General features: G+C 38.0%; 1 protein-coding gene across 3 annotated transcripts in view; it reads right to left on the bottom strand.

Annotated features, from left to right (window-relative positions):
* The window catches only part of ARL13B (ADP ribosylation factor like GTPase 13B), a 66,949-nt gene that overhangs the window by 35,204 nt on the left and 16,157 nt on the right, over positions 1 to 15,588 (bottom strand). For all 3 annotated transcript variants that reach the window (XM_029939164.1, XM_029939163.1, XM_029939165.1), the window contains one exon: positions 9,998 to 10,247. In XM_029939164.1, the coding sequence (XP_029795024.1) occupies positions 9,998 to 10,247 (250 nt within the window). The remainder of the gene's footprint in view (positions 1 to 9,997; positions 10,248 to 15,588) is intronic.

The following is a 15,588-nucleotide window of genomic DNA, read 5'->3' as shown; positions in this document are numbered from 1 at the left end:
GTTTTAGAATAAAGGATGTCCCATATTTCACTGTCTTCCCTTATTTTATAGATCCATTCACCTACTTTCATCGTTATTAAGTCATAATTTTCCTCTTTAGCCCTTACCTGCTAGAACAACAGAAACTTCTGCAGTCAGGGACAAAACAAGTCATTTATTAAACGAAAAACAGTATAGCTAGTTAACTTTAAACTCACAAGTTAACTACTGATAATGATATCCATGATATTAGTTTCTGTTCAGGCATCCAGCTCCATAATATATTTCAGCAATTTTTAATGCCTTAACAAGATGAATGTCAATAAGTGAAAACTGCCTAACCAACTTCTGGCTCATTTGAGAGACTTTCAGTGGTTCATAAGCATATGAAACAAGACCTCAAAGGGGCATCTGGGTGGCTCAGTCAGTTAGGCATCTGACTTGACTTCGGCTCAGGTCATGATCTCACGGTTTGTGACTTCAAGCCCCAGATCAGGCTTTGTGCTCAGAGCCTGGAGCCTGCTTCGGATTCTGGGTCTCCCTCTCTCTCTCTGCCCATCCCACACTCATGCTCTGTCTCAATCTCTCAAAAATAAATAAACATCAAAAAAAAAAAAGATGGTGGAAGCGTGGAGGAGGATGGGAGTGGAGGAGGTGGTGGGGGTAGCAGTATTAACACTTAAGACTAATAAAGTGTGTGTTATGCCTGAGCATTGTTCTAATAGTTTTTATAATTTTGCCCACAAAAACACTGAGGTACAGTGCAGTTAAGTAACCTGCCCCAGGTCACAGAAACTGAGAGAATCAGAATTTGAACCCAGGCTGTCTGATTCCAAAACCAGTTATTAACTACTATATAAGTGGTGATGAAAAAAAAATTATACTAACTTGTGATAGGTCTAAAAGCTAGAATCTACAGAACACTGATTAGATGATGATTATAATCAGGGAAAAGACAAAGATGAGGGTTTCAGAATTGGAGGTAAAAAGAAAATCTAGAATTCTATTTTGACCAATATTAGCTGAGATTACTATAAAATGTCCAAGTGGAGGTTTCTAAGATAGTAGCTGTATCAGTAAGAGCTCTTGGAAGAGGTCAGGGCTAGAAGTACAGATTTGGGTCATCTGAGCAAATAAATAGCATTTACAGTCAGGTGATTATATATATATATATTTTTTTTTTTATTTTTTAGAGAGAGAGAGTAGGGGAGTGGGGCAGAGGGTAGAGAAGAAGGGGGAGAGAGAGAATTAATCTCAAGCAGACTCTGTGCTCAGCACAGAGCCAGACACAGTATTTGATCCCATGACCCTGGGATCATGACTTGAACCTAAATCAAGAGTCAGACACTCAACCAACTGAGCCACCCAAGCATCCCAGAGGTAGGTGATTTTAGAACGAAGTTACCTGACAAGTTTGTAGGTGTAAAACACCAGATACTCAGAAAAGAGTCTGAGGTTTCCAAAATTTCCACCTAAAGCAGAAGAGTTAATGAAGGAGATTGAGAAGAAACTATTAATGAAGTAGAAGGAAAACCAAAAAAGTGTGCTGCAATGTAGAGTGTTAAAAGGACAAAGTTGAGGAAGAAGTCAGCCCGAGGTAAAATAAGAACGGCAAACTGACAAGGGATTTGGCGATGTGAGGACAATTTGTTGACTCCAAGATGAGCCATTTCAAGGAACTGTCGGGACAGAAGCACTAGTGGAGTAAGTTAAAGGAAGAGAGCATAATGAAGTACAGCAGCCACATGGAGTATTCCTTCCAGCCATGTGAATAGAGGACTGTGAAAAGGAATTAACTGCTTGAGAAGAATGCAGGGCCAAAGGATTCCATAATACTTACAGTTAAGAAATCAAGACCACATCCTGCTAATGGGAATGATCCACATGGGCAAAACTCTTGATCTAAGAAAGGGAAGGGATTATATGCAAAAGTAGAAAGGACTGGGATCTGTAGTACAAATGGACAAGCTGGCCTTGGATGGGAGCAGAAGCATTCTTTCCATATTATAGTCTAGAGAGAAATATAGTCTATTTAGGAGTAAAAGCAGATAGTTGAGCAAATTTGGTGGTCCTAAGTGAAAGAATTCTTAGATAATAGTTTCTACTTCCTTAAAGAACTATGAGGTAAAATTATTAATTGAAAGCACAGTGGAATTGAGGGAGAACAGGAATATACACATACATAACCTCCTAACACTATACAATAAATTTTAAATTACAAAATATAAAGATATTGAAGACCTTTCTGCTATGTCAATTGTCAGGTATTACTGGAAAAAAAAAAAGATGTTTCATCTATGTTGGCTCCAAATGTTTAAAGAACTTTAAAAAAAAGATAAATTTAAAGCCAATGATAAACTCTACACCAAATCAGGTGGTGATAAATGTCTTCGGTCCCTTCTCAAGCTGTGCTATATCTTTTTATCTATTACCTTACTGATACTGGTTTATAATTGTTCCCAAATTGTTTATCATGGAAAGTGAGAACATTAAGTATTGTTTAATATTCACTGGCATAATTATGTCCCAAAGAATTTGTAAAACAGTAATTTCCCATTAGTATTTATATCTGCACATAGTGCTTTTAAAGCAAGACTTAAGCACAGAAAGATTCATGACAAAGCAGTACATCACATGTGTCACACATAGTTCTCACTGTTACATTTTAAAAACAATTAGAATCACCCTGGGAGATCTGGCTGGCTCAGTCGGTGGTGCAGTGGAGTGTGACTCCTGGTCTTAGGGTTGTGAGTTCAAGCCCCATGTTGAGTGTAGAGAAGGACATCTTGGGTAGCTCAGTCAGTTAAGCATCGACTCTTGATTTCGACTCAAATCATGATCTCACACTTTGTGAGATTAATAGAATGGAGGCTGTTTGGGAATCTCTCTCCCCCTCTGCCTCTCTCCTCGGCCGATATGTACATGTGTGTGCTCTCAAAAATTAATAAACAAACAAAAATAAAATAAAATCTTAAAAAGAAAAGAATCACCCTAACCTAAGCAACAAAAACAACAGGATACTTAAGTGGTTGCTAAACATTTTTTATATTTTATTCACACACTTACTAGACACTAAAAGTATTTTTCCCTTAAAATTATTACCTTAAAGTGAAAAAATTACTAAGCATTAAAGGCATAATATTAGAAAATCTACTGGTAAAATTACTATGAGCACTTGGGCTCATACCCTCATCTACTAAATTATGTCATTTTCTGTAATCAAAAGCTCATGTAGCTTGAATTCATATGATGAGACACTTTAAAAGCTCTCTTAATTCATCTCCATCCAGACACAGCATATTACCAACAATAACTATTCATTTCCATCATCAATCACATTTACAAAGCACTAGTAAAGCACTGCACTAGTTGCTTTAAATACATCATTTGAAATTCTCATGACAACACACTTACTAAAATCCTTATTTACAAGTGTAGACGCAGAAACTCAGAATAAGTAACCTACCCTAGACCTACCTGTCTGACTTCAAAGCCCACGCTTCCTCCTACACCAGTAGTCCTCAGCTTCTGCTGTGCATCAGAATGATCTGGAGAACATGTGAAAAAACCCAGAAGCATTTCTTGGCCCCACCCGCAACAGTCCAAAAGGTCTGGGCTGGTACTGATGCAGGTGGTCCCCAGAAAACATCTGCTAACGTAGCTGCCAACAGGTTTCTCTTTGTCATATTGTTTTTAAATAAAGTATGTTCTGGTGGCGAGGGCAAGGATGGGACCTTCTGAAGGCTCCTTTTGCATTAAATCTGGGAGGTCAACCAGCTGAGAAGCTTTACTATGAACTACAGCTGCTATGAGTGAAGCTGGAGGCATTAGTAACAAAAGGAAGACTGGAAAGGAAGTATGGGGGTGAGTCAACAGCTAAATAAGGTCGATGACGGTAACAGCTTGGTAAGTTTCCACTGAAAAAAGAGAAATCCTAAGCCAATAAGCCCAATACATACAGTGGGTAGGTTTTCAGATGGTAAAAATAGTAAATTAAAGGACTAACCACTCTATCTAAGGCTCAAGGAATTCAGGGACATAGGTATCCATACTTCCATACTAGTTTCTAGCAATCTAAAATGGATCCAGATTCTCCTATGTATTATGCAAAGGTCTAACTTGGTAAAAGTGCATTTTACTCAAATTCTAATGACAATATTGGTTAACCCACAACCTAAGTTCATTTGTAAACACTTATAATAAAGAATATGACTCAAAGAAATTTGCAAACTAATGTTTTCCTAAATACTGTCTAGAAAAAAATGTGACTCGACTTGGCATAGAAAGGTTGGAGACAAAAACGTTCTACTGGAAAAGTAATAATAAAGACCTGGCTATTGTTTCTCCTAATACGGAAACTCAGTGTCATGGTTTTTAACTTTTTTGGTCATGAAATCCTTTAGGAATTTGATGAAAGCAAGGATCTGCTCCCAAGAAAAAATGTCCATGCTCTCAGAATCGTTTATGTGACTCCAGAGGGTCCTGGGAGGCGATCGTTGGTGCAAAGGCCACTGGGTCAAAAAATTCTTTTTTTATTGAAATGTTCATATCACCTAGTAAGATCATATCAGAGATATTAGGTCTTCTTCCCTGAGTGGAACTCCTCTATATTTGGCACTTCTGTTGCACAGTATCTAATTCACAAGGTTTAGCCAAAAGTTAAGTTAGGTCATATAACTCCACAGAAAAGCTGACAGTATGTAATGAGAAAGTGGTATCTTTCCAAGAGTTCAAGTGTGCTAACAGAAGAAGTGTTATTATCCTGGGAGAAAAGTGTAGCTTTGGATCTCCAGTGTTATTCCAGTTGTAAGTATTAAGAGATTCAACCGTAAGAAAGGAAAGTTTCAGCTCAGTTCTTTCCATAAGTAATCAAAAATAGTGCCTTGCCTGTATTACTAACAAAAAATGTCCACAGTGGGTGTTGATCTTAAATTTCGGGATTACTGCTGGAAGGGAGTGGGGGACAGGTGAAATAGGTGAAAGGGAAGGAAAGTACAGCATGGGAATATAGTTCATTATGTTATAGTAAGTGTATGGTGACAGATGGTAACTACATTTATCATGGTGAGAATTTTATAATGTATATATAATTGCTGAATCACTATGTTGTACACCTGAAACTAATCTTATATGTCAACTATATTTGAACTAAAAAAGAAATTGGAGATTATGTTGATTCCAGTGTTATTCATAACTACAAGAGTTGTTTCCTTTTTCTATTGGAAAGGTCTTCATCTGTTCAAAGTATCTAATTTTAGTTTTTTTTTAATTAACTTATAAACGGTTAAAGCGAGAGTATAGAGGGGTACATGAGGGTAGAGAATATAATTCATAATGTAGTCTACTGGAGTATAGTTAAACTCTAGTGTAGGTATGAGAGTAAAAAGAACACTTTCTAAGTAAATATACAGGTTAACATGATTACAGAGCAGAAAGTCTGAATAGCACCTATTTTTAAAAATTTATTTTTATTTATTTTTGAGACAAAGCAGGAGTGGGGGAGGGGCAGAGAGAGAGGGAAACACAGAATCTGAAACAGGCTCCAGACTCTGAGCTGTCAGCACAGAACCGACACAGGGCTCGAACCCACGAACCGTGAGATGATGACCTGAGCTGAAGTTGGACGTTTAATCAACTGAGCCACCCAGGCACCCAAATAGCATATATTTGTACTCTTCAATCGCTTTAACGTTTTTACTGAAATAGTTCATGTGATTATATACAGCTGAATACAAAAGCAGAATTATAATATTTTAAATCTACTTTTAGGGGCGCCTGGGTGGCTCAGTTGGTTAAGCCTCAGGCTTCGGCTCAGGTCAGATCTCACGTTCGTGGGTTCGAGCCCCGCGTCAGGCTCTGTGCTGATAGCTAGCTCAGAGCCTGGAGCCTGCTTCCGGTTCTGTGTCTCCTTCTCTCTCTGCCCCTCCCCCTCTCATGCCTGTCTCTCTCTGTATCAAAAATAAATAAAACATTTTAAAAAAATGACTTTAAATCTACTTTTAAAATAGAATAGATATTTAACCACGAAGTCCAAAGAAGTGAAGTGATATGCCATACTCATAAACAAATGCACACCACTCTTAGAATCCAGGTTCCAGGCTATCTTCTCTCTAAACCCATGGGTTTTCAACTTTTCACCATGATTTCAGAGATTTTAATCAAAATATTATGCTCATTAAGTAGTAAATGTATAAAAATATAAAACAGAACTTCTGAGCTAATAAAGCACAGGAGCCTAATGATATTCCATGATTCTGACCTTTCAAGAGAACTCTCAAGGCAGTAACATGAAGCGAAATTTGGCTGCGGCTTCATTTGCAATGACACATGCTATCAGGCTGGTGTGCAAGAGCAAGTGCGGCAGAGCCAGAAATTGCTCAGGACCTGCTACTGTGCTCATCTACCTTTGCTCCCACAGCATGAATGAATCCTGTCTCCACCAATTTGCACTTTTGTGATGATAGACAATATTCTAATTTTTCATATTTATTTCCTTGTTGAATGGCTGAATTTTCTCAGAGGTTTGATATTGTTCTGTTTCCTCATCATCTGTGGGTGCTGAAGTTAGTTCTGAGAGGCTTTGTAGGTCCTAAATCAGCTAGTTGAGGCTCAGTCAAGGGAGGAACAGAAGAAATGAGATGCTGTCACTGAATTCCGCTCATGATAGGTCCAGATGTTTGTGGACTGGAAGGAAGCAGCCAAGTGCAACAAGGGACACTGCAGCCTGCCTCCTGATTTAGTGCTCTCCCCCCCTTCCTCTCCAGAACCCACCAGAGCTCCTAGCACTGAGCTTAGCAGGGTTCTGCTGAAGCCCTTCCCACTTACTACCTACTGGACTATTCAATGTCACCCCTATTATATGCTAGGGTTGTATCAGTTACACAGAATTATCTGCAAAGGCAACCTGAAGGACTTTAAAGCAGAGAAACTGTAAAATGAGCAAATGTGTATGTTAAAAAGAGCTCTCACATTCTTTACATACTCCTGCATTGTTTGACTTGTTAAAGCATGTACCGGTTTTGTAAAACTAAAACACCAAAGTTGGTAAGTTGAAAAACACCAAATAAAGAAAAAAGGCTCCTGCTAGCAATGCAGAGGAGAGCTTGGAGGATGGGACAGACAACAGAGACAGGTCAGGAGACCAGTTAGTAACACTGGGGAAGAATGTGGAGGGGATGAAAAGATGTATGTCAAGAGTAAGAGAGAGAAGTGGAGACTCAAATGATATTAATACAGTAATATCAACAAGAGAAATTACTCGTAGGTCAGAGAAACAAAGGTAAACAGGAGAATTTCCAAACACAGGTTTGGGGTAGATATTTAAGAGGGATTTAAAAACATATAAAAAAAAGGCAAGATACAGGGGCTCCTGGCTGGCTCAGTCAGAAGAGCATGTGACTTTGATCTCAGGGTCATGAGAGCTTACTTAAGAACAAATAAATAAATAATATATATAATTATATATAAATAAAATAAATATAAATATATATTTAAAAAATAAAAAATTTAGGGGACCCTGGATGGCTCAGTCAGTTAAGCATCAGACTCTTCATTTTGGCTCAGGTTATAATATCACATTTCATGAAATTGAGCCCTACCTGGGGCTCCACACTGACAACACAGAGCCTGCTTGGAATTCTCTCTCCCTCTCTCTGCCCCTCCCCTGCGCATGTGCTCGCTCTCTCTCTCTCTCAAAACTAAATACTTAAAAAAATACATAAAAATGTGAAAGGGTGAGATACAAAATTTTATATATTATGTATGCAACTGTATATATTACAAATTTTGCAAAACTATGCACAGAAAGTTCATCAAAATGTTAGTGGTTTGCTCTGTATGGTCGATCAACTTTTTTTTTAATTAATTAATTAATTAATTTTGAAAGTGGAGGAGGGGCAGAGAGAAGGAGAGACAGAAGCCCAAACTCTGTCAGTGCAGAACCTGATGAGGGGCTTGAACTTACAAACCTTGAGATCATGACCTGAGCCAAGATCAAGAACTGGATGCTTAAAAAATAAAAAAAAATTAAAAATTAAAAAAAAAAAGAATTGGATGCTTAACCAACTGAGCCACCCATGCACCCCTTGGTCAATGTTTTTTAACTCACTCTTCTCTACATGTTATAAATTTATTAAGAATGTATACTTTTTGTATATTTTGTATACTTTTTAAGCACACTACCTTCAAAAAGCAGTTTACCTTTATTAATAAAAAACCTTTGATTATAAAATTCTCCAGAAAAAAAACAAGTCAAATGGCAAACCATTCTATATTTCACAAGCATATTATAGTATCCAGAATGAATTCTCATGTCTTTGTGAGATCTCACTGACCACGAAATTATAATGGTGAAGCAATCCCCTAGCTGGAGGTTTTCTGGGTTTTTTCCCCCTCTATTCCAATAATCTACTAGGTGGGAGAGGTGAAGTACTTGGAAGTAGGTGTCCTGCGGACCATTATTTGATTCCTCAATGGTAACTGTAGTCACTTATGAACTGCATGCTCCCGCCTCAGGGCTTTTCTACATGCACCTGCCTGACTGCCTCTGTCCCCTCAAGTGTCATCTCCTCAGTAAGACCTACTACGATTATCCTGATTATGCGAGCAGCACACCCCTGCCACACCACCACCACTGGACTCCAGATCTTTACCTGCTGTTTTCAATATACTTATCACCTAAGGCTGATATAACTTCCTTATTACATTTACTATGCGTCTCCAGCCCTAGAATGTAAGCTTCTGGATTTATATTGTTTTTGTTCCCAACGGTATGCCCATCACCAGAACAATGACTAGCACATAGTGGACGCTCAATAAATGTTTGCTCCATTAACACATGCATGAATGAACAAATGAAAGAATAAATTCAGTAAATGACTATTAGGTTAAAAACTGCACACACAATTACTTTACCCATGAGCATCAGTCTTCTCAGTCATTAATAGTTTTTACTTTAGAAGACACCAGTCCTTTGCTTAAACATGTATAGAGACTAATTTAGCCTATGTGGTTCAACGAAATTCATTCTTCGATATATGTCTATTAAACTTTCCTTCAGATTCAGTAAAGGTGAGAATTTATTACACAAATAACTCCTCTAACTGGCTAAATATATAAAAATTAAGCCATAAAACCTGTACTAATAAATAATGCCAGTAAGTCTTACTTTGTATAATCAGAGCTTCCAAACTGCCTCATTTAAAAAGGTTCACCTACTACTAAGAACCCCTGAGACCCTCTGCTTGCAATTTCTCATTAACCATGTGGTAAGCAGGTTGTTGTTTTTTAATCCTCAGTAATGAAACGAGCATGAGAAAAAAGGGACAAGGAGGCAAGGGCACACAGCTCACTCTGATCTTAAGAGCAATTTAAAGAACTTGCACTTTATACTATGTCATAATTATAGTTACAGCACCATCTGGTGTTTACTATGAGAAAGGCTGTGAGGGCAGGTGGTGTAAAAGTCCTTGGTCCCTTTTTAGAGTGTTTAGACAGCCAGGAAAAGTGATATAAGCATACGACTAAGTTGATAACAACACAGACCACAGAAATACAGAAACAAAAATTTATAAGAAATCAATGTGGCATTAGAAGAATAATTTTTTTAAATAACTTCCAAACAAGAATACCCTTTAAGAAAAACAGGACATAGGTGAAACATAAATAAGTTATTAAAACAGGGAAAAAAACTGAAAAACATTCTAGAATCTTATTAATAGGGTCATTTCAAAATGTAAAATTTGATAAAAAGTAAATTATCAAATAAAACGATGAATTTATATTTGAATACACAGAAGATCTAAGTATAACTCTTCTTCATAATATAGCCTTAATCCTTAATCCCCACGGAGAACATCACTATATGTACAATCCCATTAATTGCATGCATACATTTTATTATACTAGAACATGACGATTTTAGCCTATTCAGCTGATTTTAGTTTATTTTATTAACAGGCAATTTTTTATTGGCGAATGCCACTGTTCCTGTGTTTAAAATGACACCAACATTACTTACACCAGTACAGGCTTTCCAGATATCCTAGGATGTCTTAGTACTTCTGACATGGTCTCTTTTGTCTCTTCCATTCTCTCTTCATCACTGGAATCCACAACGAATATCACCCCATAGGACTCAGCATAGTAATTCTTCCAGATTCCCCGAATTCTTTTTCCACCTCCCAAGTCAAAGATGGTGACTTCAAATTTCCCTTGTCTAAGGTCAATTTTAGAAAATCCAACAGTAGGAGCTACATCTTCAGGATACTCTGTTTCAAATGACAGAAAAGAAACAACCTTAGACTTTTAATTAATAACATTACATAAGAAGTATTTTTCATAATTTAGTCTTAAATGGAATGTTTATCATTTGCTTACAGACTAAGATTTATATCTAAGCATACCAGTAGATCTGAGGAAGGGTATATACTATAAAATATCCAACCAGAATTTATGCTCCATGCAGATAAAATTTTCTGTCCTCTGTTTACTTGTTTTGTGTTGACCCCAGCTCCTAGAATAATGTCTATCATATAACAGGTACGTTAATAAATATCTGTAGAATGAATAAACAAATGAACTCTTGCCATTAAGGGTATTGACTCTCCAAGTTACAAACAATAAAAATTTCAACCCTTCAACACCACAGCCATCCCCAGGAACCATTACAACTTCTGGGAAGCTATAAAGAAAAACTGAGAAGAACCAAAGAATGGGAGAAGCTATGAAAAGTAAGACCACTCTTTTTATTTATTTTTTTATTTTTGAGAGACAGAGAGAGACAGTGTGAGCAGGGGAGGGTCAGAGAGAGAGGGAGACAGAATCGGAAGACAGGCTCAAGGCTCTGAGCTAGCTGTCAGCACAGAGCCCAATGTGGGGCTCACACCCACGAACCATTAGATCATGACCCGAGCTGAAGCCAGACGCTCAACCAACTGAGCCACCCAGACGCCCCAAGACCACTCTTTTTAAATTACTGAATTAAAGCTATAACTGAAATAAAGAAACTTTTCAGGACAGCTTGCAAACATAGAGTAGATTTCATTATTTCTAAGAAACATGTTTCAGATATTCTCATAAATTTAAAATTGAATTTTTTTGGACTTTTGTATATGACAACACAAGGTATAGGATGCAGGATTATAACTACCAAGGGGGAGTAATAATGATAATATTAAAAAGATAACTAAGGTTCAAGAAAGACTTGAACTAGGAGCTGAGACTTAGGCGTGAAAGCTAGGTAGTACGTAGACAGGCAAAAGAGTGAGCTAAGTAACAGAAAGAGCAAAGGCAAGAAAGTACAAACTGAATGTTGGAGCAAACCCTTAAGATTGGGGATGCGACTGAAGAGAGTTCTGAAGACAGAGAACTGGAAGCCTCAGAAGGTATTTCAGCAGACCAGAAATATCATTAACATGGCTAAAGTAATACTTTATTAAAGTACATCTTTGCAAAATCTCTAGAACTGACTAGAAATGAGAGTGATAGCCATTTTTCAGAAAGATATGAAACTGAGAAGACTGGAAAGAGAGAACTCATGAAAGATTAGTAGGACCTGGTGACTCAATGGTTATGAAGAAGAGTTCAAACTTCATGTTTGTCTCTTTCACTCTCTCTTCATCACCAGAATCCACAACAAATATTACCCCATTGGACTTTGCTTACAGCTGCATGGGCAATACAATGGCCACAAACTACAGTAGGGCTTTTAAATTAAAATATGTGAAAAACAAATTAAAATTTCAGTTCCTCAGTTGAATTATCTACATTTAAGTGCCCAAGGCCACATGTGGCTAGTGGCCCACCCTACTACTAGACAGAGCCAATACAGAACATTTCTATCATTGCAGAAGGCTCTGTTGAATAACACTAGTGTTACCATTCTCACATTCAACAGAACATTTGTTGTTACAAAGATAAATTTAAAAGGCATTTGCTGACAGGCTTAGGTGTGACTGGGAAACAGATTTGCAACATACTACTCCCTTTCAGTAGCATTTATTACTTAGTAGTTTATTTTTGGTTTTTTTATTTTTTATTTTTATTTATCTTTGAGAGAGAGAGAGAGAGAGAGAGAGAGAGAGAGAGAGAGCAAGCAGAAAAGGAACAGAGAGAGGAAGACCCAGAATCCAAAGACAGGCTCCAGGTTCTAAGCTGTCACCACAGAGCCCGATGTGGGATTCAAACTCATGAACCATGAGATCATGACCTGAGCCAAACTTGGACACTTAACCAACTAAGCCACCCATGTGCTCCCTGCCTTTTTTTTTTTTTTAACCTTAGTGCAGTTTGTGCAAGTTTAAACAACTCCCTAGAGGCACCTGGGTTGCTCAGTCAGTTAAGCGTCAGACTTCAGCTCAGGTCATGGTCTCATGGCTATAGGTTTGAGCCCCGCATTGGGCTGTGCTGACAGGTTCAGATTCTGTGTCTCTCTCTCTTGCTCTTCCCCTCCCCTGCTTGTGCTCTCTCTCTCTCTTTAACCCTCTCTCTCAAAAATAAATACACATTAAAAAAAAAATTAAGCAACTCCCAAGAAAGTTAGCAGAGACATTACAAGTCATACTTTTTAAAATTTTTTTTATGCTTTTTATTTATTTTTTGAGAGCACGAGCAGGGGAGGGTCAGAGAGAGAAGGAGACACAAAATCCGAAGCAGGCTCCAGGCTCTGAGCTAACTGTCAGCACAGAGCCCGATGCAGGGCTCGAACCCACGAACTGTGAGATCAAGACCTGAGCCAAAGCTGGCACTTAACCGACTAAGCCACCCAGGCACCCCACAAGTCACACTTTTCTAAGACCTTCCTTCTCTAGGAGAAAAAGAAAAGTTTAGAAGCAATATAGCAGCTTGATATTCCTAAAACAGGATTAACCTAGACATCTAAAAAAATGGATCTAGTCCAGGCCAGAATTGGTTTCCATAGTTAAGACAGGCAGCTGTCTTTGAGTGTGAGTTTAGAGGTACCCCCAGGAAATTATCAGTGCAAATACATCAACTATGCTGGAGTAGGGATGAGGAAGCTAATATGTACAGACACCTACTCAGTACCAGGATTTTGTTAGGCATTACGATGTAAAGATGAGTAAGACGGCTGTTGTCCTCAAAGAACATACAGTACAATATCAACAGACACATATATATTAATCGAACTAACACAAGAACCTATATTTCTATGAAAAAAGTCTGGAGAGGATAGTATAAGGGTGGTATAGATTATATGTGTCCATGGCCCATTTCCCCCCAATACCCTGCAAAACTCCTATGTTAAAACCCTAATCCCCAGTGTGATGCTATTTGGAGGTAGAGCCTTTGGGAAATAATTAGGTTTGGGTGAGGTCATGAGGGGTAGTCCCCTTGATGGGATTACTACCCTTATAAGAGAACAAGAAAGTTTGTTTTCTGTCTCTCTGCACCACATAAGAACAGAGCAAGAAGAAAATTGTCTGTAAATCAGAAAGAGGACCCCCTCATCAAGAACCCAACCATGCTGGCACCCTGACCTCACACTTCCAACCTCCAGAACTATGAGAAATAACCGTTGTTTAAGCTACCCCGTCTACGGTATTGGTGTAGCAGCCCACACTAAGACTGAGGGCATTCACGAGGAAAAGGTTAAAGAGGAGGGAGGGGAAAGTTACGGTACACAAAGGCTTTAGAAAGCCCATGAAATAAAAATGAAGTATTAAAAACCATAAGATTATAAAAAGGGAGAAGAATCTTCTAGGCAGGAGAGCAATGTAAGCACAGATAACATGAGGGCAACATTCTCAGGAAGCCAATTCAAATTAGGTAATTTTTTTAAGGTTATAAGGTAGGCAGAGCCAGGACTCAAATCCAGGTCAAGACTTTAAAAGTCCTCCCTGACTTGTCTATCCTTTCCTCTGATTCCTACTCATGGTTCTGTGTTTCAAGGCTCAGGACTAAATGTTCTGGATACAACTTCCCTATAAATCCTTTCTGATGATTCCTTCCTACTTTCAGCATCACCTACACTCTCTATCATAATATTTTGTCTTCTTGCTGGTCCTCACAAGAGCCTGTACCTTCCCAGTAGCTGGGACCTATCTTTGTATCCTTGGTACTTAGCACGAAGTATATAGTGGCCCAGTTACAATACCAGACTGCCATGACAGCTAAAGCTACTGTGCTTATATCCATCCATTCATGCTAGTAGCCATTTATTATGGGTCTGTTATAGATAAGAGATAGTCTCCAATCCTGAGGATTTCAGTGAAGTATGTGTGCTAAGACAATGTCTATGAAGGCCAAGATAAAGTGAAACTATATAATCAATAACTTATTTATTGAGCATCTATTGTATGCCAAGTACCATGCAAGGTCTTATATACACAATAATAAGCTATATCTCTGATCTTACAGAGCTCTTACATAGAGGAGAAAAGGGGAAACAGATTAACAAACGACAATAATACAATGAAGATATGTTAATATTCAACAATGCTGGGGATCAATTTACAGAAAGAAGAATTTTGCCACGTAAAAAACAACTGTTTTTTAGAAATCATTAGGAAACAGCACTGGACAGTCAGAGAATCCTAGTTTTTAGCTGAGCACATACCTATGTAGGATAAAGACTATAGTCCCTAGCCTCTCTGGCAGCTAGGAGTGGCTATCAGAGCACATTCTAGGTAGTGAGCTAGTGGCGTAGCACTAAATGTTTCACCACTCTTAGAGGACTTTGGTATGCAGTGTTTGTCATCTTTCCATGGTGTAAATACTCCTACTTTGGCCAATTTCAAACTACCTGTCTGACTGGGAAGGGATATACCTAACTGAATCTAGATAGCTGCTATGAGCTAATGGGAGCAAGTCGGAGCCAGCTCCAAAATACCACTACAGTGATGCAGCAGCTTCCAGTTCATGTCCTTAAAGGAAAAGAAAATGGCCTCCCTTCCGCTTTACCTCTTCCCTCAGCTGAAATGCACAGTAGTGAGCCACCTTGGAGCAGGTAGGCAAGGGGAAAAAATGGCAAAAAAAAAAAAAAAAAAAAGGAAGAAGAAGAAGAAACATAACACCATGGAGGTGTTATGCCAGTCCTACACTACTTTTGCATGCACTGTTATGAGAAATAAAATTCTATTTTGTTAAGCCACTGTTATTTTATGTCTCTGTTAGGACAACTGAATCTATATCCAACTAATACAATCACTTTGATAGCCATAAAAAAGAACAGTTGATTGAAAGAAGCAAAGGACAAGGTATGAAAAGTATTCCTTGAAAAGGAAGCTAGAACATTCTAGATGAAAGACACTGAGGATGGGGATGTATACACTACAGTTAGAAAAGAAGCAGATATATCTCAGATGAGGAAAAGAAGAAAAGAGAAAAGGAAAGAAAAGGAAAAGAAAGAAGAAGAAAAAAAAAGGAAAGGAAAAAGAAATGGAAATAAGGCAGAAATAAGCATAAACAAACACAAAACCATGAAGATTCCACTGAAAAATTTCCTGTAGCTCTATATAAAACTGGAATCTTTAAAAAAGAAAAAAAGGTAAGAAATCAGTCACTGCAGTAGGCTGAAGAGTAAACAAATATGAGATGAAGAAAAATCATAGAACCAGAGGGGAGCTCAAAGTAGAATGCAGCTCTGATTTT

Source organism: Suricata suricatta, chromosome 5 (assembly GCF_006229205.1).
Source record: "Suricata suricatta isolate VVHF042 chromosome 5, meerkat_22Aug2017_6uvM2_HiC, whole genome shotgun sequence".
Classification (NCBI taxonomy): domain Eukaryota; kingdom Metazoa; phylum Chordata; class Mammalia; order Carnivora; family Herpestidae; genus Suricata; species Suricata suricatta.
Note: the sequence above shows the minus strand (reverse complement) of the source record. Positions and strands in the feature narration are given on the sequence as shown.